Here is a 25,985-nt window from a genome sequence, read left to right on the forward strand (position 1 = left end):
CTTCGCCCCTATAGGGGCGTTCCTGCAGGGCTTCCCGCGGCTCGCGCTTCGTCACGTCCCCCTCAGGAGAAGGTCAGGGACGGCGAGCGAAGGAAACGTCAGAAGTGCGCCCACGCCGCGAGATGAAAGGTCAGAATACCAAGCTGAAGCCCGGCTCCGCAGCCCCCGCCAACTGACCCACGGCCTGGCCCTCTGCCCGCGCGCGCTCCCCGGGCCGCGCCAGACTCGCACTTCCGCCCGCAGACGCCCGGGCGCCCTCGGGCTGCGTGACGTGATCCCGGCCGGCGCGCTGACGTCAGCGGGCGTCGGCGTGGGCCTCTCGGGGGCGGGGAGCCTGTGGAGCGTTGGAGCCCAGCCACCCGGCCGCCCCTTCTGCCTGCGTCGCTGTTCAAGGGGCTGAGGAGGCTCCGGGCGGCCGAACCGTTTCCGCGTTGCTGCGCCGGCCCCGCGGTGAGTGCAGCTCCTTCCGGGCCCCGCGGTGCGAGGCGGCTCGGGGCGCGCGGGCCTGTGGCGCTCGCTTCCCTGCGGCTGCGGTTGGGAGGACTGGGACGAGAGGGCCGGGGCCCTTCGGCCGGGAGCTGGGGGGTCGCGGCGAGCTCTCCGCTCTCTTCACTCTCGCCGACGCTGTTTCATTCGGAAGCCCCAACTGCAAAAGTTGTAGTCGAAAGTAAATTTTTAAAATTGACCTGTTGGCAAGCCTCCTCCGGCCGCCGCCCACTTTTGTGGCCATTGGACTCAGCCCAAGATTTTGGTCTAGCTTCTGCAGAGTTTTAAACTTAGCCCTCGGTGCTGTTTTGGTTAGTGTGTTGGAAGGAGGACAGTTCTGTGGGAGCGGTGTCTTCTGTTTGAGATCGCCTCAACCGCTGCCACTTTCGTGGTCCACTGTGTGTTGTGAGAAATAGCGCTGGGAAATTAAAATTCCGGTTTCCCTTCTTTCCTCTTGCAGTCTGTCTCTTGGCCTCAACCCCCAAAGCTACAGGTTTGCTTTAAGAGGGCAAACCAGTGTAGGGTGCTTGTGGACAAAAGTCTGTCAATACAGAACGCCAGGTTCTGGTGTAACGGACGCTTCCTTGCAAGGGGTCGCAAGGCCAGAGTTTCACAGAGCCCTTGTGGGGTGTGTTGTTTTTGAGCTGCTTTCTGTGGCTGTTGCTTTGGAATGTAAGGGCATTGTAGAGTTAAAGGGTCATCATTTATTAATGAGTTCCTGACGCATTTTACTCTCACTGGTGAGTTTTCCAAGTTCTGGAGAGACTTGATATTAAAGAATAAAGAACATTGTGAGCGCGCAGTCGTGTCCGATTCTTTGCGACCCCAGAGGCTGTAGCCCGCCAGGCTCCTCTGTCCATGGAATTTTCCATGCAGTACTGGAGTGGGTTGCCATCCATTATATCGTCTAAATAACTGCTGCACTGTTGCTGATGGGTGCAGTCTCTTTCAGCACTAGTGCCCCTTTGCCTCTAGCAAACTGCCAGAGATATTACCCTTAAAGTATGTATTAAAGTTGTCACCAGAGGAGGAGAGGAAACCAAGAACAAAATAGGTTTCTGTGTCCATCTTCAAAGTTGTACGTTAAAAGAAATGCATATTTAATGCTACGGGCAATATATTGCATTTATTTTAATAAAGCGCTTTTCTAATTAGTTTTGGTGACAAATTGCTGAAATTTAAGATGTATTACCTAAAGTGTAAATCACTTTTAGAATTTATTAAGTTGAAAAAAATATATAAATTGTATTCACTGTGGAAATGCAGTTTTCTAAAATAGCTTTTGTTTTTCCTTTTCAGATTTACAGCCCTGGAGAATCTACTTTTTTCCCTCATTTTTTCCCCTGCAGTAATAAATCCCATTATGGACACCAAAAAACTTTATAAAGGGATATAGTTTGAATTCTGTGGAGTGTAATTTTGTGTATGACTTAGACTTTTAAAATATGAAGGGTTTTCAGAAACAGGGCTAGGAGAGTTAATTACTGGCATATTATGCATGAGCAGTGTTGGTGATAAGAGTAACTTGTTAGGCATTTGTGATAATACTAGAACAGTCAAGCTGTATCTTGATAAACTTGATTTACCTTTAAATACAAAATGAGGGATATTATAGATGCATGATTCTTAAATGAAAGACAAGTTACGTAAAAAGGTTCTGCTGTAGAAACTATGGTTAATTAGTTAAGTTTATGGAGACAATACCTTCAACTGACCAAGTGTAATTAAGTGGTATGCAAAGTTAGGAAGAAAGACAACATAATATTGATGCTGCAGGAAATGAAAACAAATATAGACAGTATTAACAAAGATGAGTTAGCAGCTTGTGAGTTTTAACATCGTGCACAGTATAACAGATTTAGGTTCAATAATGCTTGTAGGTGTTGACATCCTCCAAAAGTGTTAATTGAAGCTACTTTAACCTTCTTAAGTAAATACTATGATGATAAGCTATGTGAAATTAGCCTTTAGATAATGCGACCATATGAAGACTTATTGTTTGCTAGAATAAAAGAAGATTTTTTTTAATAAAAAAGTTTTAAAGTGCTTGGAGGGAAAGAAGTCTGCATATAGTTTTTTTCTCTTGTAGGATAGCCATTAATTGGCTTGATACCCAGGCTTTGTAGTTTGTAACCAGAAGCAAATTAAAGGCATAAGTATTGTGTCTTTGTTTAGAATTTGGGGAATATAAACTTGCTTGAAAAATCAAGGAGTGTTAACATATTTTCAAAAGTGCCTCAACTTCTTTCAGATTGTTAGGTTAGTATTATACCAAATAGTGAACAGATAGCACTTGAGTTAATATAGTCCTAAAGAGTATTAAATGGTATTTTGATAATATAGGAGAGAAAGTCGTTCTACCTGAGCATAAATTCAGATGTAAATCCAGTAAAGAAGGTGTAGTGAATTTTACGTGAGTAGGAGCCTATCATTTGATTCTTTTTTATGGTAAAAAAAAAAATCTAATGTGAAGAGAAGAAAATTTTCATGTAAAGGGTTTTTGCTGTCAAAAAGTAAAAATCACTCATGCACAAAACTACCTCCCAAAGACTTGTCCTGGATCCCTCGTATCAAAAAATTAAGAGTGTGATGGAAGATAGTACAGTCTTGTCAAATTGGACAATTGGCAACAAACAAAAAATGACATACGACTTTTCATGTGAACTCTACCGAATGTCTACATATTCAGCTTTCCCCACCGGTGTTCCTGTCTCAGAAAGGAGTCTTGCTCGTGCTGGTTTTTATTACACTGGTGTGAATGACAAGGTCAAATGCTTCTGTTGTGGCCTGATGCTGGATAACTGGAAACAAGGAGACAATCCTATTGAGAAGCATAAACAACTGTATCCGAGCTGTAGCTTTATTCAGAATCTAGTTTCTGTTACTAGTCTGGAATCCACTTCTAAGAATGCTTCTTCTCCAATGAGAAACAGTTTTACTCACTCATTATCACCCACTTTGGAACATGGTAGATCATTCAGTGGTTCTTATTCCAACCTTTCACCAAACCCTATTAATTCTCGAGCAGTTGAAGACTTTTCCCCATTGAGGACTAACCCCTACAGTTATGCCATGAGTACTGAAGAAGCGAGATTTCTTACTTATCAAATGTGGCCATTAACCTTTCTGTCACCATCAGTATTGGCAAGAGCTGGCTTTTATTATATAGGACCTGGAGACAGGGTAGCCTGCTTTGCCTGTGGTGGGACGCTAAATAACTGGGAACCAAAGGATGATGCTATGTTAGAACACCAGAGACACTTTCCCAACTGTCCATTTTTGGAAAATTCTCTGGAAACGCTAAGGTTCAGCATTTCAAATTTGAGTATGCAGACACATGCAGCTCGCCTGAGAACATTTATGTACTGGCCACCTGCTGTACCAGTCCAGCCCGAGCAGCTTGCAAGTGCTGGTTTCTATTATGTAGGTAAGAAAATGTATAGCTATACGTTTATCTAGTTCGTTTTGATTACTATATTAGAACACGTGTATTCAGTTATTTTTGTGTTTTCTTTAGGTCGCAACGATGATGTCAAGTGCTTTTGTTGTGATGGTGGCTTAAGGTGTTGGGAATCTGGAGATGACCCATGGGTAGAACACGCCAAATGGTTTCCAAGGTAATTGTTTTGAAAGGTATTTGTATACACAATTCTGTGCGTAAAAGATGTAGGCATGCTTGCATGTTCTTAAGTTTACATTTCAGTATAACAAAGCTTCTTTATACCATTAGAGAATTAGCCATTTAAGACACCAAATTGTAACATTAGTTATTTTGGTAGAAAAATGTTGTAGAATATTCTGTGATTTTTTTCTTTTATAAACCATGTATTCAGGATATAATTTAACTTATTATTGATGCCTCATTCACAGTTATGGCCATACAATACATTTATGTATTTTCCATTTTGGTTCCAAGTATTATAAAAATATGTAAAGTAGAGCAAAAAGGGGATACGTTAGAAAAAGATAAGAAGGGAAAAGAAAAACAAGAAGGGACATTAAATGAATCTAGGAATAAGACAAATATAAAAATGCATATAATAAAAACCTTTTTGTATAATCAATTTTAAGTGATTATAATTGTAAATTAGTTTTTTCTGTACAATTTTATCTTTTTGTGATATGTCACATATCTCTCTTTAGTCACTCTGTTTCTACCAGTATATCCTAATTTTTTTACTATAGCCTGGAAAGAATTTAGAGGCAGTGCTGTTGGTGGAATGTTATTGAGTAGTTGTATGAAATTGGACAAGTCATGTGACCCCTTTCAGCCTTTCCTCATCTATAAAATGAGGAAGTTGGAATAGGTAATACTGTCTTTTTAAAAAATTATAAAATGTACATAACATAAAATTTGCTATGTTATCCATTTTTAAGTTCATAGTTTTGTGGCATTAAGTATATTCACCTTATTCCTCATTCATTACTACTGTCAATTTCCAAACTTTTTTTATCTTCCCAAACTGAATCTTGTATTCGTTTCATTAATTCCTTATATTCCCAGCCCCTGGCAACCACCATTCTACTTTCTGTCTCTGTGAATTCAACTATTTTAGGTACTTTATAAGAGTGAAATCATATCATATAGATAATTCAATTATCATATTGAATTCCTAATAATGAATAATTAGCATATTCAATTCCTAATAATGAGGAATTTCTATTTTCGTAGGAAAAATCATGTTTTATTGTCATAATTGTATTTATTTTTGGCCTCTCCGAGTGGCTTCTGGGATCTCAGTCCCCATTCAGGGATTGAACCTGGGCAACAGCAGTGAAAACACCAAGTCCTAACTACTGGGCCACCAATAAAGTCCCAGTTGTCAGAATTTTAAATGACTTGATTGTCCTTGGCCCTATGAGATTGGCTTATTCTGTAATTTGGAATTTAATAGTATTAAAAAGACAAAAACAGCTTTCTGATTAACAGTGTTTCATTTGCTATAATTTTTCCTTTATAAAGTAAGACCAAACAAAATCTTGGTTTATTTCTGTAATTAGTGTTTTGCTTGAAATGGTTACATAAGGGGAAAGGCCAGTGCTTTTTGTAAACACTTCTGAAAACAACAAATTTCAATTGTAGATAGTCTTACAGTTCAGAAGATGAAAATCCAAAGTGGATAATCATTATCACTGTGTTTTAACACAGTTTATTTATTCACTTATTAAATATTTGCATACCTACTAGATACTATTTTACTTTTGTTTTTTCTCTCTTAACATTTTTAGTCATAATCATTCAAAAGAATTTCCTTTTTCATAAGTATTAATATTTACACGACAGCATGGAATCAAATGAAAAGTCAATCCAAAGCAAAACGAAGAAGAACCAAATTAAAGAGAAAGGCAAAAACTGTGGTACCATTACATATGAGGTTGAAAATGAAACTGGCAGATGAATGCTGATTTTGCAGCAGACCAGTAAGAATACTGGGATTCATCTTGGTTGAGCATGATAATTCATGACAGTAACAGCATTATCTGTTAGCAAGAGTCTTAGGAATCAGTAGTTAGAAGTAACAGTGGAAAATTATGGTGATCTTTTTTTTCCCCCTTCTAATATCATTTAAAAAAATTGAAATATAGTTAACATAATATGTTTCAGGTGTGCTGTGTCCTGATTTGCACACATAATGAAGTTGTTACCATGATAAGCCTAATAACCATCTGCCCCTATACAGTTATTGCAATATTATTGACCATATTAAAATAATTTTTTTCTTTGAAGTATAATTGCTTCTGGGGCTTCCCTGATGACTCAAGCAGTAAAGAATTTGCCTGTAATGCAAGAGACCTGGGTTTGATCTCTGGGTGGGGAAGATCCCCTGGAGAAGGGAATGTCTGCCCACTCCAGGATTCTTGCCTGGAGAATTCTATGGACAGAGGAGCCTGGTGGGCTACAGTCCATGGGGTTCACAAAGACTTGGCCACGACTGAGTGACTAACACTTCAACAACAACATCATAATTGCTTTTGACCACATTTTTTTTGCTGTATGTATATTACATCCCCATGGCTTATTTATTTCATCATTGAATTTTATATCTCTAAATCCCTTTCACCTATTTCCATATATCCTTCTGAATACTTTAGATGCTGGAGATGTAACAGTGAATAAGACAAGAAAAAAATCTTAATCCTCTTAGAATTTATTGGAAAGAGGAAATATAGAGCAGCCAATATACTTCCTATCTCTAGTCATTAATCAGTAAACTTCCTATCTTTAGTCATTATGATTATAATGACTAAATATAATGACTATAATCAGTCCTAGTATAAAAATAATTTAGAACGATATTAAGATCAGGAAAAATGACAAGCTATGTTCTCGGCATCATGAACTTGAGTCATGAGCATGCTTACATGTTCTCTACTAAATCACCCCAGTCACCACTTGAAGGACATTTGGGTTGTTTCCAGTTTGTAGCAATAATGAATAAAGCCACTCTTAAAAATTAGTAAACCTTTGTGAACTTGTTTTCATTTTGTTTAGGTAAATACTTTAAATACTTAGAATTGGGATTAGTGGGTTGGATGGCAAGTTTTGTTTACCATTGTAACTTTAGGAGAAACTGCCAAATTGTTTTCTGAAGTGGCTGTATCATTTTATATTCACACCAGGAATGTATGAAACCTCCAAGTATTCCAGATTCTTAATGACATGTGGTAGTGTCTTTTTGATTTTAGCCATTCTCATAGATGTGTAGTGGTATTTCAGTGTGATTTTAATTAGCATTTCCTTAGTGATTAATGATATTTATTTGCTATCTAGATGTTTATTTGCTGTCTGTATAAGTTTTCCCTCAGTGTCAGCAAGGAATTGGTTCCAGGGCACTCCCAGGGTTTCCCCTCAAGAAACCAAAATCCATGTGTGGTTAAGTTCCTCATATGACATAGTAGAGTCAGCCCTTTGTATCTGTCAGTTCTTCGTTCTTAGAACTGTGTTTTCTTTGATGAAGTGTCTCTTTTAAAGAAGTTTTTTTTAATTGCTAGGTTTTGAGAGTTCTTAATGTATTCTAGATACAAGTTCTGCATCAGATGTGTTTTGCAACATTTCAGTCTATGACTTGTTTTTTATTTTTTTAACAGTGTATTTGATGAGCAGAAGTTTTTAATTTTGATGATGTCAGTTTATCAATTTTATCTTTTATGGATTATGCTGTTGGTTTATTAGCCAAGAAATCTTTACTTAACCTAAGGACAAAAAGATTGTCTCCTGTGTTTTCTTCTAGAAGTTACATTGTTTTAGGTTTGTATTTAAGCATGTGGTCCATTTTTAGTTTGTTTCTGTGTACAGTATGGATATAGATCAAGGCTAATATTTATGAATATTGAGTTGTCTGTGTCCATTTGTTGAAAAAACAAAAGGGAAGAAACAGAAACAGATGTTATATGAATTTCCTGGAATAACCATTGAGAAATTCTAGTAATTTGAAAGCAAGTATTTGGGAAACACTGTCACAGTGTATATAGATGAAAATACTTGATACTCTTAACTTTTTAGGGGGTTTGTGCTTCCTGTATAATAGAAGAGTGGACAGTGGAGAAAGATTAGCAGTCATTTTGTGAAAGATCATATTTTAGGCATACCACATTACAGTTTCTGAAACTTATGTTAAACTCCCAAAGTAAATTATCTAGAACAGCATTTTTGGTCTTACTTTTTTCTCCTTTGAGGTCCAGACTCGTTTATTGTTGTTATTGTATTAATGGAATCAAATGAAAATATCAGAATGTATCAATACATAGTAAAAATTTGTGATGTTTTATGAGAATTTTGTTCCTGTTAGGTGTATATGTGTACTAGGTTGTGATGTAGAATGTTTGTACTATGGGATATAGTCCGAGAGTTTGAAAACCGCTTTTCTAGAATGATCAGAGTATATTTTTGACATAAAAGAGTTAAAGAATTTTTCCTCTTATGTTTTAGGTGTGAGTTCTTGATACACATGAAAGGGCAGGAGTTTGTAGGTGAGATTCAAGCTAGATATCCTCATCTTCTTGAACAGGTAAATATGTTTTTATAATTGGCAACATTGGATTCTCCTAAATAATAATTACAAAATATGATTAGAAGTGATCTTTATATCTTTTTAAAGTTAATTATAGTTATATGTTTTATGTCTATCTTAATGACACTTTTAAGTTTTATTTTCAGACTACCATGTTTGTTCATGGCTTTTAAAAAATTATTTTTTAGTTTTTTGAGAAGTCACAGAACTTGGCCCTGTACAAATTTGTGGTAGGGTTGGAGAAGAGTCTTTAGTATCTCCTTTGTCGTTTTGAGAAAAATAAAAATAACTTTGTAGGACTTTGGAACCTCAGAGAGTGGTTAAGCTGAAATGTAACTTTTTCTAAGTGGAATGAGAAACCATTAATACTTTTTCTTGCTTTCCTGATACTTGAATTCTAATTTGGAATTAGCTGAAGTTTAAGGAAATGTTTTATGGTGATTAAGATAAAACATAGCAAAGTGCAGTATGTAAATTACCCAGTTTTCAAAGCATGTATATAGATAGTACTTAAGATAAACTTATCTTAATGTTGCTGTGCTCAGATTGTTTGAGATTCTGGATTTTACCTTTTTTTTTTTCCTGTTTCATAGCTGTTGTCAACTGCAAATACTCCTGGAGATGAAAATGCTGATCCACCAAGTATGTATGAAAATATCCCACATAAAGAATAGGATTTAAGAATAATAAAAATAAAAGTTTGTAAATAAAGGATTTCTGAGGTTATAGAAAAAAGTGCTAAGAAGTTAACTAGTAAATATTATGTATCTTTCTACTTTCTAGAGAAGGAAATGGCAACCCACTCCAGTATTCTTGCCTGGAGAATTCCATGGACAGAGGAGCCTGGCAGGCTGCAGTCCATGGGGTGGCAGAGAGTCGGACATGAATGAGCGACTGAGCACATACACACATATCTACCTTCTAAGATTCATGATATTTTTAGAGGATTCTTGGAAGTATTCTAGTTTTTATTCTTAAAGTGCTCATATTCTTAACTGGGGAGACAAGATAGGAATAGCAAATGAGAGGAGCAAATAATAAGCCCTCCAGAGAGGGCAAGTTTGCTGTAAGCTATCATGTTTGGAAAGGCCCAGGTTACATGATTTGAGAATTGGGCTAGAAAAGTAGGTATTTACTTGGTATGTAGTATTTTAGTGCAAGGGTAGGAAATACATCTTCTGGTTATAATTTAATTTTAGCTACATCAGGCATTTAGTGTAAAGTGTTATTTAGTCTGCTGTTTCCATATTAACTTTCTGTCTGGATGATCTAACCAGTGTTGGAAGTGGGATATTGAAGTTCCCTTCTATTATTGTATTCCTCTGTATTTCTCCCTTTAGTTATGCTAGTATTTGCTTTGGATATTTAGATGCGCCAGTGTTTTGTTGCATATAAGTTTACAATTGTCTTATGTATTCTTGATGAATTGGCACCTTCATCACTGTGTATAGTGATTTTCTTTGTCTCTTAGCACTAATTTTGACTGAAAGTTTAGTTTATGTAAGTAGAGCAACTCCTCATCACTTTTGATTATCTTTTGCATAGAACTTTTATATCTTTTCACTTTCAGCCTTTTATATCTTTCCGCTTCCAGTCTTTTGTGTCCTTAAAGCTAAGGTGATTCTTTCGTAGGCCGCATGCTGTTAGATCTTGTGGGTTTTTTTAATCCATTCAGCCATTCTGTCTTTTGATTGGAGAATTTAGTCTGTTTACATTTTAAATAGTTACTGATATATAAGGACTTCTTACTGTGTTTTTGTTCATTGTTTTCTGATTAGTTTTTTTTAGTTCCTTTGTTCATTTCTTCCTCTCTTTCTGTCTTCATCTCTGACTCAATTTCTGTAGTGAAGTGAAGCCACTCAGTCGTATCTGACCCTTTGCGACCCCATGGACTGTAGCCCATCAGGCTCCTTGGTCCATGGAATTCTCCAGACAAGAATACTGGAGTGGGTTGCCATTTCCTTGTACTTTAATTTCTTTATTGTATTTTCTGTATCTACTGTAGGTTTTTTCTTTCTGTTTACCATGAAGCTTACAGATAAAATAGTACATATATATATCTTACAGATAATAATCTGTACAGATAATAATCTGACAGATAATAATATATCTTACAGATATAATAGTCTGTGTTAAGCTGATAACAACTTACCTTCAGTTGTTTAGAGAAACTCTACAGTTTACTTATCCTCACCCTGTGTTTTACACTATTGATGTCATACTTTATATCTCTTTATATTCTGCATATAGTAACAAATTATTGGAGTTGTAGTTGTTAGTATTGTTTTTTATTTTTCTATTTGTACTCCTTTTAAAAAAAATTTATTGGAATATAGTGGATTTACAGTGTTGTGTAGTTTCAGGTATACAGTATAGCGCTTCTGTGATACTATCTTATTAATTCTTCATCAGATTCCTTTCCCATATAGTTTGTAGTAGAATATTGAGTAGAGTTCCCTGTGCTATACAATAGGTCTTTGTTGGTTATCTCGTTTATGTATGGTAATGTGTGTATGATTATCCCATGCTCCTAATTTATCCGTTTCCTCAGAGTTTCCCCTTTGGCAGTCATAGGTTTGTTTCTGAAATCTGTGAGTCTGTTTCTGTTTTGTAAGTTAATTTATATCATTTTAAAAAAACATTTGGATTTCACATATGAGCAATATCATATGATATTTGTGTTTCTCTGTCTGACTTAGTATGTTAATCTCTGGGTCCATCCATGTTGCTTCAAGTGGCATTATTTTGTTCATTCTTTGTGGCTGAGTGAATTCCCTTATATGTATGTACCACATCTTCTTTATCCATTCCTTTGTCAGTGGACATTTAGTTTTCTTCCATGTCTGGCTGGGCTTTCCAGGTGGCTCAGTGGTAAAGAATCCACCTGCCAAGCAGATGCGGATTTGATCAGTCCCTAGGTTGGGAAGATCCCCTGGAGAAGGATGGCAACCCACTCCAGCAGAACTTTTGCCTGGGAAATCTCATGGACAGAGGAGCCTGGAGGGCTACAGTCCATGGGGTCACAAGAGTCGGACACAGCTTGGTGACTAAACAGCAGCAACAATGTCTTGACTATTGTAAATAGTGCTGCAGTGAACATTGAGGTGCATGTATCTTTTGGAATTACAGTTTTCTGCAGATACATGCCCAGGAGTGGGATTGCTGAGCCATACGGTAGTTACAGTTTTAGTTTTTTAAGGAACGTCCATACTGTTCTCCATAGTGGTTATAACCAATGTACATTCCCACCAATAATGAAGGAAGGTTCTCTTTTCTTCACTCCCCCTCCAGCATTTATTTTTGTAGACTTTGATGTTAGCTGTTCTGACCAGTGTGAGGTGATAACCTCATTGTAGTTTTTATTTCTATTTTTGTGATAACTAGTGATGCTCAGTATCTTTTCATGTGCTTTTTGGCCATCTGTATGTCTTTAGAAGATCTTCTGTCTCTTTTTGATTGGGTTTGTTGTTTTTACATAGAGCTGCATGAACTCTGTATATTTTGGAGATTAATCCCATGTCAGTCACTTTGCAAATATTTTCTCCCATTCTATAGGTTGTCTTTTTGTTTTGATTATGATTTCCTTTGCTGTGCAAACTGTATTACTGTTTTTTTAACTTATATTAAGACATACAGTTACAGTATAGTGTGTTCTGAATTTGACCTGCATACTTAATTTTACCAGTTAAGTTTTATACTTTTATATGTTTTCATGTTATTACTTAAGGTCTCTTCATTTTAACTGGAAGAAATTATTTTAGCATTTCTTATAAAACAGGCTTCGTGTTCATGAACTCTGTCAACTTCTGTTTGACTGGAATGTCTTTATTTCTTCTTCGTTTCTGAAGGACAATTTTGCCAGTATTTGTTTTGTTAAAGTTGTACTTTTATTTTGGTTTCATAGGATTCATTAACAAAAGAAACTGCTTGTTACACACAAACAGTTTCAATATTTAATATTCAGTAATTAATTTGGCTTAATTTCAGTGTACAGTCATTAAAAGAATAGAAATAGAAACAGCAGAGAGAAGTAACAACATACACATCTCTACATTGGGCCAGCACCCATGTTGATCTAGTATTGAACAGTGCTGGAAGTCCCACGTAACAGCAGACTGGAGTCCTGACTGGGAAGGGGTCCTGTCAGTACCTCCACCACACAGGCCAGACTTCAGATTGCAGCTTTGAGAGCTCCTGCTTATGATCCTAGGCCACCAACTGATAACAGTTTGCATGCAAAAGTGCAGTTCTGGTTTTTCTTTAACTTTTTCAATGCTGCTTGTTTCACCTTGTGAGTCATAAAATTCTTCAGACTCTGGGGGCCAGGTTAGGTCCCCAGGGGCTTAAGATACTCTAAGGCTGGATTTCCCTGGTGGTCCAGTAGTTAAGAATCAGCCAGCTAATGCAGGGACACCAGTTCAATTCCTGGTCTGGGAAGATTCCACATGCTGCAGAGCAGTTAAGCCCATATGCTGCAACTACTGAGCCCATGCTCTGCAACACGAGAAGCCACCAGAATAAGAAACCTGCGCGTTGCAACTAGAGAAAGCCTGTACAGCAAACAGACCCAGTGCTTCCAAAAATAAATAATTGAATAAATAATCAAATATAAAGCACTCGTTAAAAAAAACATTTCAAGACCCACTCCCTTTCTTATCTAAAGTGCTGCTTGACTTGCTGGTAACAATTGGTGTTCTTGCATGCAGGCAGGCATGTAGTCCAGGCAAGGTCAGAAGTAGGTTAGAGGTATGCTCCCCTACTTCTGAAGCCTGAACAAGACTACCTTCATTTTTAATTTCCCAAACAGTGTTCTTGGTTGGCATTTGTTTTTCTTTTAGCACTTTGATATATTAAGTCTTTCTCTCCTAGCCTGCAGGGTTTCTGCAGAGAAATGTGCTGATAGCCTTAGGGGGGGGGTTCCTTTGTATGTAATGATTTGTTTTTTTCTTGCTGCTTTCAAAATGCTTTCTTTGTCTTTGTTTTTTAATATTTTGACTATAATGTGTCTTGGAATACTCTCTGGCCTGATCTTGCTTGGGGTTCTCTGTACTTGCTATTTCAGGATATCCGTATCTCTTCCAAGATTTGGGAACTGAAGTTTTAAGCTATTATTTCTTGAAGTAAGCTTTCTACCCTTTTTTTCTGTCTTCTGGGGTTCCTGTGATGTAACTGTTCATCTGCTTGATGGTGCCCTATAGTTCACATGGTCTTCCTTCACTCTTTACTCTCTTTTTGTTCCTATAACTGGCTAATTTCAAATGATCTTGGTTTGGGGTCTCATTCTTTTTTTCTGCATGATCAAGTCTGTTGAAGTTTTCTATTGATTTTCAGTTCTGTCCTTTTATTCTTCAGCTCCAGCTTTTCTGTTTGATTCTTTTTTATTTTTCTTGATTAAACTTCTGATTTTGGTTTCTATTTCTTGTTTAAACTTCTGATTTTGTTCATGCATTGTTATTTTCATTTCATTTAGTTGTTTACTGTTGTTCTCTTGAATTCTGTTGAGTTTCTTTAAGGTGACTGTTGAGTTCATTGTCAGACAAATCCTAGATCTTCATTTCTTTGGGGTCAGTCTGGATGTTTATTAGTTTCTTTTGATGGTGTTCTATGTGCCTGATTTATATGCTGTATGAAGCCTGGCCATAGTATTTGTGCATTTGAAGGAGCAAACACCATTTCCAGTTTTTACTGATTGGTCTTGCTAGGTGAGGACCTTCTTCTGTCAATTTTAATGGATACAGAGCTGTTTTGGGATCTGTTGCTGGGACCATAGTCAGGGATTCAGGCACCTGGGTACAAGCCAGTCTTCTCAAAATTGCTGTCTTTGGTTTTGGAATACACTAGGCTTTCAGAATCTTACATCTCAATCACAGAGCCTCTCACAAAGGTACTTTGGTCCTTGGATGGATTCCAAATTGTTGTTGAGTGGGGATACAAATGGGGGGCATCTTACTTGGCAGTCTTGCTATCATTACTCTCTTGTATCCTTCTTAAGGTATTGTCCTCACTTGGCTTCCTGGACACCACATTGTTGATTTCCTCTGTTTCCCTGGTTGATCGTGAGCAGTTTCCTTTGCTGGTTACTCCTTTTTCAGACCTGTTAAGTGATGCAGTGCCCCTCAGCATTCAGCCCAAAGGTAGTTATCCATTTCCTAAGCTGCAGACTAGCATGTTCAACCACCTGTTTAAATCTCTGCTTATTTATAATGGGTTTCTCAGAGTTAATAGGACCAGAGCAAACATTTTCTCCCTGCCCTTCGTACCTCAGATGTGCTTCTTCTCTGATGTCCCCTGCTCAGTTAATTGTCCCCACTTGCTGAGGTTGACTTAAGTTAGACATCATCCCTGATTCCTCCTTTTACTTTGTATATTTAAGCTATTAAAAGTCCTTTCATCTCTACCTTTATAACATGTCCCAAATCTTAACACTTCTCTTCATCGTCACCCCTGTTAATCTGATTTTCCATCACCTTTTGTCATAAAATCCTAACAGGTCTCCCTGATTCCATTTTACCTCACTAAAGTTTATCACAGAGCTGCCAGAATCATCTTTTGAAAAAACAAATCAAGTTTTAGCAGTTGTAGAATATTCTAGCAGACTTAAAATATAAACTCCTCACAAGGGTCTACGTGATCTAGGTCTCACCCTCCTCTCTTGACTCTGCACCGCCTTACTGTTTCTTGAATATATCAAGCTTTCCTCTTGACTTGAGGCTTTTATACTGGCTGTTCTCTTTGCCTGAAAGACTGCTTTCAGATATTCCCACATTCATTCCCTATCATTCAGGTGTTTGCTGTTACCCATTCAGAGAGGGTTTTCCACATATGTCTGAGCAAGGGCGCACTTACACATTGTATATTTATGTTTATTATAAAGCAGTTTTCCAGTAGATGGCAGTAAAGTATCTTGAAGAATGATGTCTTTTTATAATTTTCACTAAAGTGCTGTATTGGCTAGCATTGACCCTGTTATCAGAAAATGCATCTCCGATCACCCTATCCTGATTGTCCTCCTGCTGCTTCCTAGTTTGTCTTAACCACCTTATTCTGCTTCATTTTCTTCAGAATATGTGTTGCTATCTGAAGTCGTATTACTTTAATTCTTTAATCACATTTTTTTAAACCACGTTTTTAGATGTATTCAGTGTGACTTAGTCTTCCACTTTAGTGTTCTTCCCATCTTTGTTTTTTTCTGCTTCATCTGTCCACCTCTTCAGGTCCTGTCTATCCTTCAGGTTCAGACTCTAGTGTAATCTTTTTCATTAAGTCTTTGTTGATTTCTCCCACTTGCCTAGCTGAATTGAGATTATTCTCACTTCTGAATTCATGTAGCATCTCAGTTTCCAAAAATAAGTGTACAACAGAGTCATTTGAGGAATTTTTAGGATATTTTTATGTTCCTTTTCTAAAGAATCTCTAATGAAGTAGGTCTAAGATGTGGGAATTGGTATTTTTTTAAAGTACAGCCTATTACTGGGCTTCCCTGGTGTCTCAGTGGTAAAGAACCTGCCTGCAATTTAGGAGACATGGGTGCGATCCCTGGGTCAGGAATATCCCCTGGAGAAGGAAATGGCAGCCCTCTCCAGTATTCTTGCCTGGGAATTCCTATGGGCAAAGGAGCTTGGCGGGCTGTGGTCCATGGGGTCATGAAAGAGTCAGACACAACTTAGCAACTAAAAACAACGACAGCCTGTTGCTGCACTCTCATTTGACCCTTACGAGGTTCAAACTTTGGTTGGAGTTATAGGTAACTTGTGCATACGGCTCATCTCCATTACCAGGATATAATCACCCCCAGAGTAAAGATTTTATCAGAGTCATTATTGTTCCCCATATTTTTATGTTTATGGAATTTACCCAAATATATATCTTTTAAAATAGTTGTTCATTTTGGACCTGGAGAAAGTTCTTCAGACGATGCAGTCATGATGAATACACCTGTGGTTAAAGCTGCCTTGGAAATGGGCTTTAGTAGAAGCCTGGTAAAGCGGACAGTTCAGAGTAAAATCCTAACAACTGGAGAGAATTACAAAACAGTTAATGATATTGTGTCAGCACTTCTCAATGCTGAAGATGAGAAAAGAGAAGAAGAAAAGGAGGAAGAGAAGGAAAGACAGACTGAAGAAACAGCATCAGGTATTTGGGAATATTAGTCCCCTGCATTATTTTCACTGAGGTCTCATAGGACTGTCTCATGTGTTGCAGGACAGTGAGTATCCGTGTCTCTCCACTGACTGCTGGTGACAGCCACCGGTCATTCCAAACCTCCATCCCCGTCACTGTGAGCAATGTATTACACTAGTTGAGTATCACTGACTATGGTTTTTTTTTCTTTTTGAATGTTTTTTTTCTCCCCAAGAAGATCCCTAATTTATGCTAATCAGAGGATTTTGTCATTTCTTTCTTGAGCTATATTACCTTTCTGCCTCATACATTAACAGGTTTAAGCTGTTTTGAAAAAGCAAGATTTTAAAGCTGGGAGCCTGTCTTATCTCTACTTATTTTTTTAAAGTTACTTTTAGTCATATTCTTAATATGGTATTTGGCTGTCTAATCCTAGCTTAGTGATCCTTACAGAAAAAATAGAACCCATGATGAAATTCTAGGATTTGATAAGAAGCACCTCCCCAACCCAAAGATCGTAGAGAATTGATTTTGGTATTCTTCCAGACTGTGTTAAGCTTCAGACTTCCACAACGAGTCTTTTGAACAATCATTCCTTTAACAAATACTAACTGAAAATGATCACCTGTACCAAGTACTGTGCTCCTCATGGTGCTTACTTTCAAGGAGCTTAGAGACTAGCTGTGGAAACTAGTATGCCTAAAGACAGGGTTACAGGGCCAGTAGAGGTGAAGTTTGCATACATAGTGTAAATTTGGCTGTTGGGGTTGGAAAACACTTTTTCTGTTAAGCTTGTCAATAATGATAGGAATAGTTTGAGAACTGTATCATTTGGCCATGTAGCAAAATGTTTAAGGTCTGATTTGTAGTTGAGAAAAATTTGTGTTTAAATCCTGGCTCTGTCAGTTACCAGCTTGGCGATTAATTTAACCAGAACTCTTGTTTTCTTATCTGTAAAACAAGGATGATAGTAGTACAGATTGCATGGGGCAGCTATAGGAATTAAATGAGATGTTACAGGTAAAACAGTTTAGTGCCTTTATCTAGCACATCAAAAGTTTTTTTAAGTAGATTGCCTTGGGAAGTGAGAGGGTCTTCGTGCAAGAAAGGGCCCAGGCATAGTGAGATTGTTAACCAGAGGGCAGGAGGAGAAAGGGACAACAGAAGATGAGATGGTTGGATGGCATCACTGACTCAATAGACATGAGTTTAAGCAAATTCCAGGAGATAGTGAAGGACCCCTGGAGTGCTGGAGTTCATGGAGTTGCAAAGAGTCGGACCTGACTGACCATCTGAACAACAACAACAATAAAATACAGATTAAGTGAAATCACTCTAATAAATCTGGGCACCATAGTTTTGTGACTTCCTTGTACTTTGTAAGGTTCAGAGAATAGTCTTGAATTACAGCTTTGAAATTGTTTCTTAATAATAAAAAAAAAGAATAGAGAGGAAGAGTTTAGAATGCTAATAAGAGAAGATCATTAAAACACCTGACTGATAAATAGTTTAGAAAGGGACATAAGCAAAGCCAGGAGACAGCTCTTGTGTTAGTAGGGTTGGAAATGACATGGAGATACAGCATCAGGTGAAGAACAAATCTGTTAGTGGTAAGGTGAATTATTAAGGTAGAAGGATATAAGTTGTGGTCAGAGAAGGGACTTTGATAATTTTGAGATGAATAGTGTGTTTCACTTCGTGGTTGTTGTTCAGTCATGTCTGACTCTTTGCGACCCCAAGGAAATGGTCTTTTTTTTTTTTTTAAACAACTTTACAATAGACTTCTTTATTTTTCATTAAACTTGTAAATATATAGATGTACAAAATGCTAAAGCCTTTGACTGTGTGGATCATAGCAAGCTGTGAAAAACTTTTAAAGAGAAGGGACTACCAGACCATCTTATCTGCCTACCTAGAAAGCTGTATGCAGGTTAAGAAGCAATAGTTAAAACCCTGTATAGAAAAAAAAAAAAAAAAAAAAAACCCTGTATAGAATGATTGGTTCAGGATTGAGAAAGGAGTATGACAGGGCTGTCTGTTGTCACCCTGTTTATTTAATCTATACACTGAGCACATCGTGAGAAATGCCGGGTTGGATGAGTTACAAGCTGGAGTCAAGATAGGCGGGAGAAGCATCAACAACCTCAGATATGTGGCTGAAACCACTCTAATGGCAGAAAGAAAAGAGGAACTAAAGAACCTCTTGATGACGATGAAGGAGAGTGAAAAAGTTGGCTTAAGACTAAATATTAAAAAAACTAAGATCATGACATCTGGCCCCATTACTTCATGGCAAATAGAAAGGGAAAAGGTGAAAATAGTGGCAGATTTCCTCTTCTTGGGCTCTTAAATCATTGCGAGTGGTAACTGTAGCCATGAAATCAGAGGTCAGTTGCTTCTTGTCAGGAAAGCTATGACAAACCTGGACAGTGTGTTGAAAACAGATACAGCAGTCTGCTGACAAAGGTCCGTATAGTCAAAGCTATCGTGGTCATGTTCGGTTGTGAGAGCTGGACTGCAAAGAAGGCAGAGCACCAAAGAATTGATGCCTTTGAACTGTGGTCCTGGAGAAGACTCCTGAGAGTACCTTGGACAGCAGGGAGATCAAAGCATTTAGTCCAAAGAGAAATCAACCCTGAATACTTATTGGAAGGACTGAACAACTTTTTTTTTTTTAAGGCTGAAAGCAGGCAATTAAATATTGGTGATTGGGGCATCAAAAAAGGAAGATTTTGAAAAATATTTCAGGAATTTATGCCCATAGTCTATTTAACAATGGATTTTGTGTGGTTTAAGGTTAAAGGGTAAAACATTACTTTAAAAAAAAGACTAGGCTTGATTCATATGCAGTCTTCTAAAATTGCTATAAACCTAGACATTTATAAGATATTGGTAGCCAACTATGTGCCAGATACTGTGATAAATACTTCACATATGTCTCATTTAATCCTTACAACTCTTTGAGAAAGGTACTGTTATTGTCTCCATTTTACAGATGAGGAAACTGAGGTGTGTGAAGGTTATGGCACATAGCTACTAAGTGGCTGTGCCTGTGTGGGCAGCTAGCCGCCCCCCGCCCCCAGGTCTTTGTTGCTGAGCGCCGGCGTTCTCCAGTTGCAGCAGGTGGGAGCTGCTCTCTCTCACAGAGCGCGGGCTTCTCCCGCGCTGTCTTCTCTTGCCGCAGAACACTGGCTCTGGGCCCACGGGCTTCAGAGTTGTGCTGCATGGGCTCAGTAGTTGCAGGGCTGTAGGGTGCGGGCTCAGTAGTTGCAGGGCTGTAGGGTGCAGGCCCAGCAGCTGGGGAGCACAAGCTTAGTTGCCCTGCAACATGTGGAACCTTCTTGGACCAGGGATCAAACCCATGTCCCCTGCATTGGCAGGCAGATTCTTAACCAGTGGACCACCAGGGAAATCCTACTTACTACTTCTTAAACATGAAGTTGAAGATACTAATTTCGGAGACTTGATTCTGCAACTGATTCTTCCTGTGACATTGGACAGGTCACTCATTCCTCCTGAGTCTTTCTTACCCTATATGAAAATAAGAAACAGTCATAACTGACTTGTTTAATTGATAGGATCTTTTTATCTAATGAGACAATTCATATGAAAATGCTTATAAACATAATGTGATGTAATGCAAAGAGAAGTCAGTATTTCATTGGGGCAAAGTAAAGAGGTGGCACATTTATACTATCCTCTAAAATTCTCTTCCTACTTTCTGCAGGATAAAGCAGGATTCTAAGATAGGTAAATATTGGGTTGACCAAAACGTTTATTCAGGTTTTTCTGTAGCATTTTACAGAAAAACCCAAACGAACTTTTTGGCCAACCGAATATACAGACTTAAGTAGGTTACAAAAGCAGAGGCCATGTGTGTGCTACATACTATGCCTTAGCTGAATCTTCTGAAGGTTTTTCCAAATGACAGACATTAAGATGCTGACAGGTAATTTTGTTCTTTTTTTCTGGCTCCTATTTAGTGTCTGAATTGTTCATAGGGTTGGTTGTTAGTGACTATGAGTGTGGTTGGAACAGTTTATAATCTAATACATTTTTTCTTTTTTTTTAACATTGAAGATGATTTGTCATTACTTCGGAGGAATAGAATGGCCCTCTTTCAACAGTTGACGTGTGTGCTTCCTATCCTGGATGATCTTTTAAAGGCCAATGTAATTAATAAACAGGAACATGATATTATTAAGCAAAAAACACAGATACCTTTACAAGCAAGAGAACTGATTGATACCGTTTTAGTTAAAGGAAATAGTGCCGCCAACATCTTCAAAAACTGTCTTAAGGAAATTGACCCTACATTATATAAGAACTTGTTTGGTGAGTTTGTTGTACAGTTATTTTTAGAATTGTGTTCATCTTTGTGTTGATAAACAGATTGAATCCAGATAGCAAACTGTACATTTAACTTGTTCTAAAAAAGTGAAGTCTTTCATTGCCCAAGTAGCTTGGCTAAATAATATCCGATGATATATAGCTAAAATCTATGTGTTCAATACATAGTAGGGGAAAAATAATATGTAGTAGGCAAAGCAGTCTTGTATTTGGTAGAGTAATGCTTTAAAAAGTTTTTTTAATTGAGGTGTAGGTGGTTCACTGTATTGTGTTAGTTCCAGGTGTACAACAGTTATTTAAAATTTTCAAAGATTATATTCCATTTATAGTTATAAAACATTGGCTATTTTCTCTGTACTGTACAACGGACCTTGTATCATATTTATTTTATACATAGCAGTTTGTACCTCTTAATCTTCCTATCCCTGTTTTGCCCACCCCCACTCCCACGGGGTGGCCACTAGTTTGTTCTCTGTGTCTGTGTCTTTTATGTCATATTTGCTAGTTTTACTTTTTAGATTCCACATATACCTGATAACATAGTGTTTCTCTGACTTATTTCACTAAGCACAATATACTCTTGGTCCATCTGTGTTGTTGCATGTGACAGAATTTTGTTTTTATGGCTGAGTGTTAGAGTGATGTTTTTTGTATGTTTTTCTTTCCTCAGTGGAAAAGAATATGAAGTATATTCCAGCAGATGTCTCAGGTAAAACAAAATTAAGGCTTGGGACCAACGTATATTACCCTTTAAAAAAAATTATTTATTTATTATTTTTGGCTGTGCTGGGTCTTTGTTCCTGCACAGGCTTTCTCTAGTTGCGGCGCATGGAGGCTGCTCCTGATTGCAGCGCACAGGCTTTTCATTGTGGTGGCTTCTATTGCAGCGCACAGGTTCTAGGGCGCACAGGCTTAGCAGCTGCGGCTCCCGGGCTCCAGAGCACAGGCTCAGCAGCTGCGGTGCACAGGCTTAGTTGCTCCACAGCATGTGGGATTTTCCTGGATGAGGGATTGAACTTGTGTCTCCTGCATTGGCAGGCAGATTCTTCACCACTGAGCCACCAGGGAAGCCCCTACCCTTTTAATTTTTAAATGGAAGGTAAAGTAGAAACTGAATTTCACTGAGGTTTTTGTTGTTGTAGGTCTGTCCCTGGAAGAACAGTTGAGAAGGCTGCAAGAAGAAAGAACTTGTAAAGTGTGTATGGACAAAGAAGTTTCTATTGTATTCATTCCTTGTGGTCATCTGGTAGTATGCCAAGAATGTGCCCCTTCTCTAAGAAGATGCCCTATTTGCAGAGGTATAATTAAGGGTACTGTTCGTACATTTCTCTCATAAAAGAAAAATAGGCTGTATGTTAGCTTATGTATAAAAATCTTTAAAATATTGTCTGAAGTTGTTTCAAGTAAAAAAATGAATTACTGACTCCTTAATTAGTAACATGTATATTCTCTGCTTTCTTTGGTACTAGTACTCGTGTTTCCAAAAAGTGGTGTCATACATAATATTTAATATTAATCTCTGTTTATATGAAAAGTAAGGTTTATGTTTGAGCTGTGTTAGTGTACATATGTGCACACAGGAGAAGTTAAAGGAGCAGTGTTAATGCTGTTATGTATCATTTTAGGAGTGACTGGATCTGGTATTCTTTCTGAAAGCATTGAGAACTACTTTAGAGTATTGTTGAAAAGAATTGGAAACCAGGAACTCTGGAGTTTATCACAGTTATATTGCCAAATTCTCATTGGTTCTTTTTCATTTGAGTTCTTTTTCAAATAGTGGTACAGCATTGAGACAGGGTCCTGGTTCCTACTAAAAAAAAAAAAAATGCATAACAATGTCTTTGAGTTCCACAGAACTGGGGCCCCCACCCAGGTGGAGGGTGGTAACTTCAGGCTGAATACAAGATTCCTGGAGCACTGCTCTGTTGCCTCACCAGCAACCAATCAGAAAAAAGTCACACATCCTGAAGCCCTCATCCCAAATGTTACCTTCTGTTTCTGGGGACCAGTGATGACCATCCTGTTAGGTCACCTGTTTGGCCCCTGTCTATTTCATCTCTGAGAGGAGCCAACAGTTTCAAGCTAAATTGCTGTTGTTACAAGGGTGAATGCTGGTTTCAGGCACATAATACCTCCACTTAGATCATTTAGAGAGAGACTTCTGCTCTGCTAGGCAGGCCTACGCCCATGCACAGCAGGAAGAAGTTTCAGAAGAAAGAGACCTTTGCCCCAATTCCTAAGAAGTATCTTGAGTATGAAGTCTCAGCAGGGAGTTGTTAGGGAAAGCACGCTGATTGAAACCGCCCACCCTGGCCAGGCACCACAGTAACCATTTGCATGAGTTGTTTAACGACAGGAGGTCCTGGTAAGGAACATGGAACTCATAAGCCACCACCACCCGGAAGAGTTCAGGAAAGGTCAAAAGGAGACACCACATGTCTGACCACCTCCCAGAATCCTCACCTCTAGCATCCATCTTGGCTGAACAAGGCATGCGCCACCAGGAAGGGCTCTGAGTCAGAATGATTGACTAACGACAACCCAGAAACTAATCCCATCACCGTAAAACCCGAGACTGCCAGACCTCTTCTCCTGGGTTCCGTTACCCTATTGCTCTCCACCTGGGCACCCGTTCCCGATAAAATCTGCTTTGTCAGCAAAAAAAATAAAATGGTGTCGTATAATATTTAATCTTATCTCTGCTTATATGAAAAGTAAAATTTATGTTGAGCTGTGTTAGTGTACATGTGTGTACACGGGAGAAGTTAAAGGAGCAGTGTTAATGCTGTTATGTATCATTTTAGGAGTGACTGGATCTGGTATTCTTTCTGAAAACATTGAGTACTACTATAGAGTATTGTTGAAAAGAATTGAAAACCAGGAACTCTGGAGTTTATCACAGTTATATTGCCAAATTGTCATTGGTTCTTTTTCAGTTGTGTTGTAAGATAAGGATTTTTCTCTTAGTGGTATAAAAGTTTTTCCCCAGTTTGTGAGAAACATCTTAATAAAGGTCTTTAAAAAGACTGCATCAATTCACACCAGTTTTTTTTTTTTGTTCTGCCTTATAATAAACTTTCATAGGGTTATATAAGAATGAGATAATGTACATAAGCATAATACTTGTCACATTGTAAGCAGTTGAAATGCTAATTATTAAAAAATTGAATTCATAAAACAAATTACCAAAAATTGTTTTTTTAAATAATAATGGAATTTATGAGAATTTCTTTTAGATGAAAGTATCTGTCTAGTTGCTTTGTATATTGTAGATACTGTTTGAATTAAAAATCCATATCAAATATTCTTAACAAAATTCTATAAATCTTCATTGGAATTTAAGAACATAGTGTCATCATTTTGTTGTGGAGGTGTTGGTGGGGGGTTGAATACAGGCAATGGTAAGTATCTTCTTTGGCGCTCAGTCATATTTGACCTTTCCCAGATCTGGGTCTTTGACAGACTTCTGAGGCCAGGTGAAAAGGAGGTGTGGTATTAAAAATTCTTATCCCCAAACTCCATTAGATTCTTTCAAGTAAAGAGTATAGTAGGAAGAAAGAAAATTTCTGTCCTTTTTTTTCTTTAGTCAGACTTTATAGGTGCTGTTTAATGATGGTTAAGTGAAAATGGGCAGGAATTCTATAGAAAGCAGTATCTGCAGGGCCCTGGCATGCACTCTAAGGGCCGTGGAGGCAGGTCCTTGTACCAGGGTGCCCGCGGCACAGCCCCTCTCTTCTGTGAGTTGTGGGACACTCACCACTTGGCCTAGACCTGGGTCTCCAGAAAGCCTGAGTCCTCTGCTGGGCAGAGAGCAGCCCTGCAAGCTCCCTGATATTTCTGTGGGCCCAGGTCTGGCCCTGTGAGGAATCTGAGGCTCCGTGTATTTCAGGGAGCTGGAGCAAGTGTTCCATCAGGTAGGAGAGGGTGTGGCTGGTGGGAATGCGTGTGGCAAGACCAGGAGCAGGGGTGTGTGAGAATGCAGGCCACCAGCTGGCTCTGGCCTTCATTCATCATGATGTGCTGATGCATTGGTGTAAGTCTGAATGCATACTTTTAGGTGCAAGACCTATGTTAGTAAGAGAAAGATTCTCCCTGCCATTACAGAAGGAATTTAAAGAGGGAATTAGATCATTTTTGAAACTGTACTATAGTGAAACATAGTATCCACTGTGTACCAGGCACAGTGCTACTAGATTCTTTTAATGATTAAGATTTGTTATGAGCTGAGTTGTGTCCCCCAAATATGAACGATAAAGTCTTAATCCCCAGTATCCCAAAATATGACTGTATTTCAAGATTGGGCCTTTAAAGGGGACTTCCCTGGTGACTCAGATGGTAAAGAATCCACCTGTAACGAGGGAGACCTGAGTTTGGGAAGTTATCCTGGAGGAGGGCAACCCACTCCCATCTTGCCTGGAGGATCCCCATGGACGGAAGAGCTTGCCGGGCTGCAGTCCGTGGGTTTGCAAAGAGCTGCACACGACTGAGCAACTACGCACGAAGTACATAAGGTAAAATGAGATGATATGGACCCTAATCCAGGCCTGTATGACTGGTCTTCTAAGAGATTAAGGCACAGACACCTAGGCAGTAGACCATATGAAGATACTCGAGGAAGATGGTTGTCAACAAGCCAAGGTAAAAAAGCTTCAAAAGCAACCACATCTTCCAACATCTTGATCTCAGGCTTCCAGACACCAGGATTGTGAAAAAATAAATTTCTGTCGTTTAAGCCACCCAGTCTCGATGCTTTGTTGTGGCAGCCCTAGCAAACTAATTCAAGGTGCTAAATACTTTAAAGCACATAGCTCTCTTGTTTGGTTGTACTCTGCAGGCCTACAAGCCTTGTAATTGCCCCTCCTGGAGACCAAGACTGAACAAAGAGCCCTAGTCAGTGACAGAGGGGGCTTTCCTGGTGGCTCAGGGGGCAAAGAGTCTGCCTGCAGTGCAGGAGACCTGGGTTCAGGAAGATCCCCTGGAGAAGGGAACTGCTACTCCAGTATTCTGGCCTGGAGA

General features: G+C 38.5%; 1 protein-coding gene across 4 annotated transcripts; it reads left to right on the forward strand.

Annotated features, from left to right (window-relative positions):
• Positions 1-290: 290 nt before the first annotated feature.
• On the forward strand, positions 291-24,000 carry BIRC2 (baculoviral IAP repeat containing 2). Of its 4 annotated transcripts, none has more exons than XM_020883400.2 (9): positions 293-450; positions 1,786-3,913; positions 4,004-4,103; positions 8,417-8,495; positions 9,092-9,140; positions 16,377-16,631; positions 20,700-20,954; positions 21,640-21,678; positions 22,112-24,000. In XM_020883400.2, the coding sequence occupies exons 2-9, from the start codon at positions 3,013-3,015 to the stop codon at positions 22,303-22,305; spliced, it is 1,872 nt and encodes a 623-aa protein (XP_020739059.2). In that variant the 5' UTR covers positions 293-450; positions 1,786-3,012; the 3' UTR covers positions 22,306-24,000. The 4 variants fall into 4 exon arrangements, with proteins under 4 accessions (XP_020739062.2, XP_020739059.2, XP_020739061.2 ...); XM_020883402.2 differs by lacking the exon at positions 293-450 and adding an exon at positions 555-667; XM_020883401.2 differs by lacking the exon at positions 293-450 and adding an exon at positions 709-1,226.
• The last annotated feature ends 1,985 nt before the right edge of the window (positions 24,001-25,985 follow it).

The sequence above is a fragment of the Odocoileus virginianus genome, chromosome 10 (assembly GCF_023699985.2).
Source record: "Odocoileus virginianus isolate 20LAN1187 ecotype Illinois chromosome 10, Ovbor_1.2, whole genome shotgun sequence".
In the NCBI taxonomy this organism is placed as follows: Eukaryota; Metazoa; Chordata; class Mammalia; order Artiodactyla; family Cervidae; genus Odocoileus; species Odocoileus virginianus.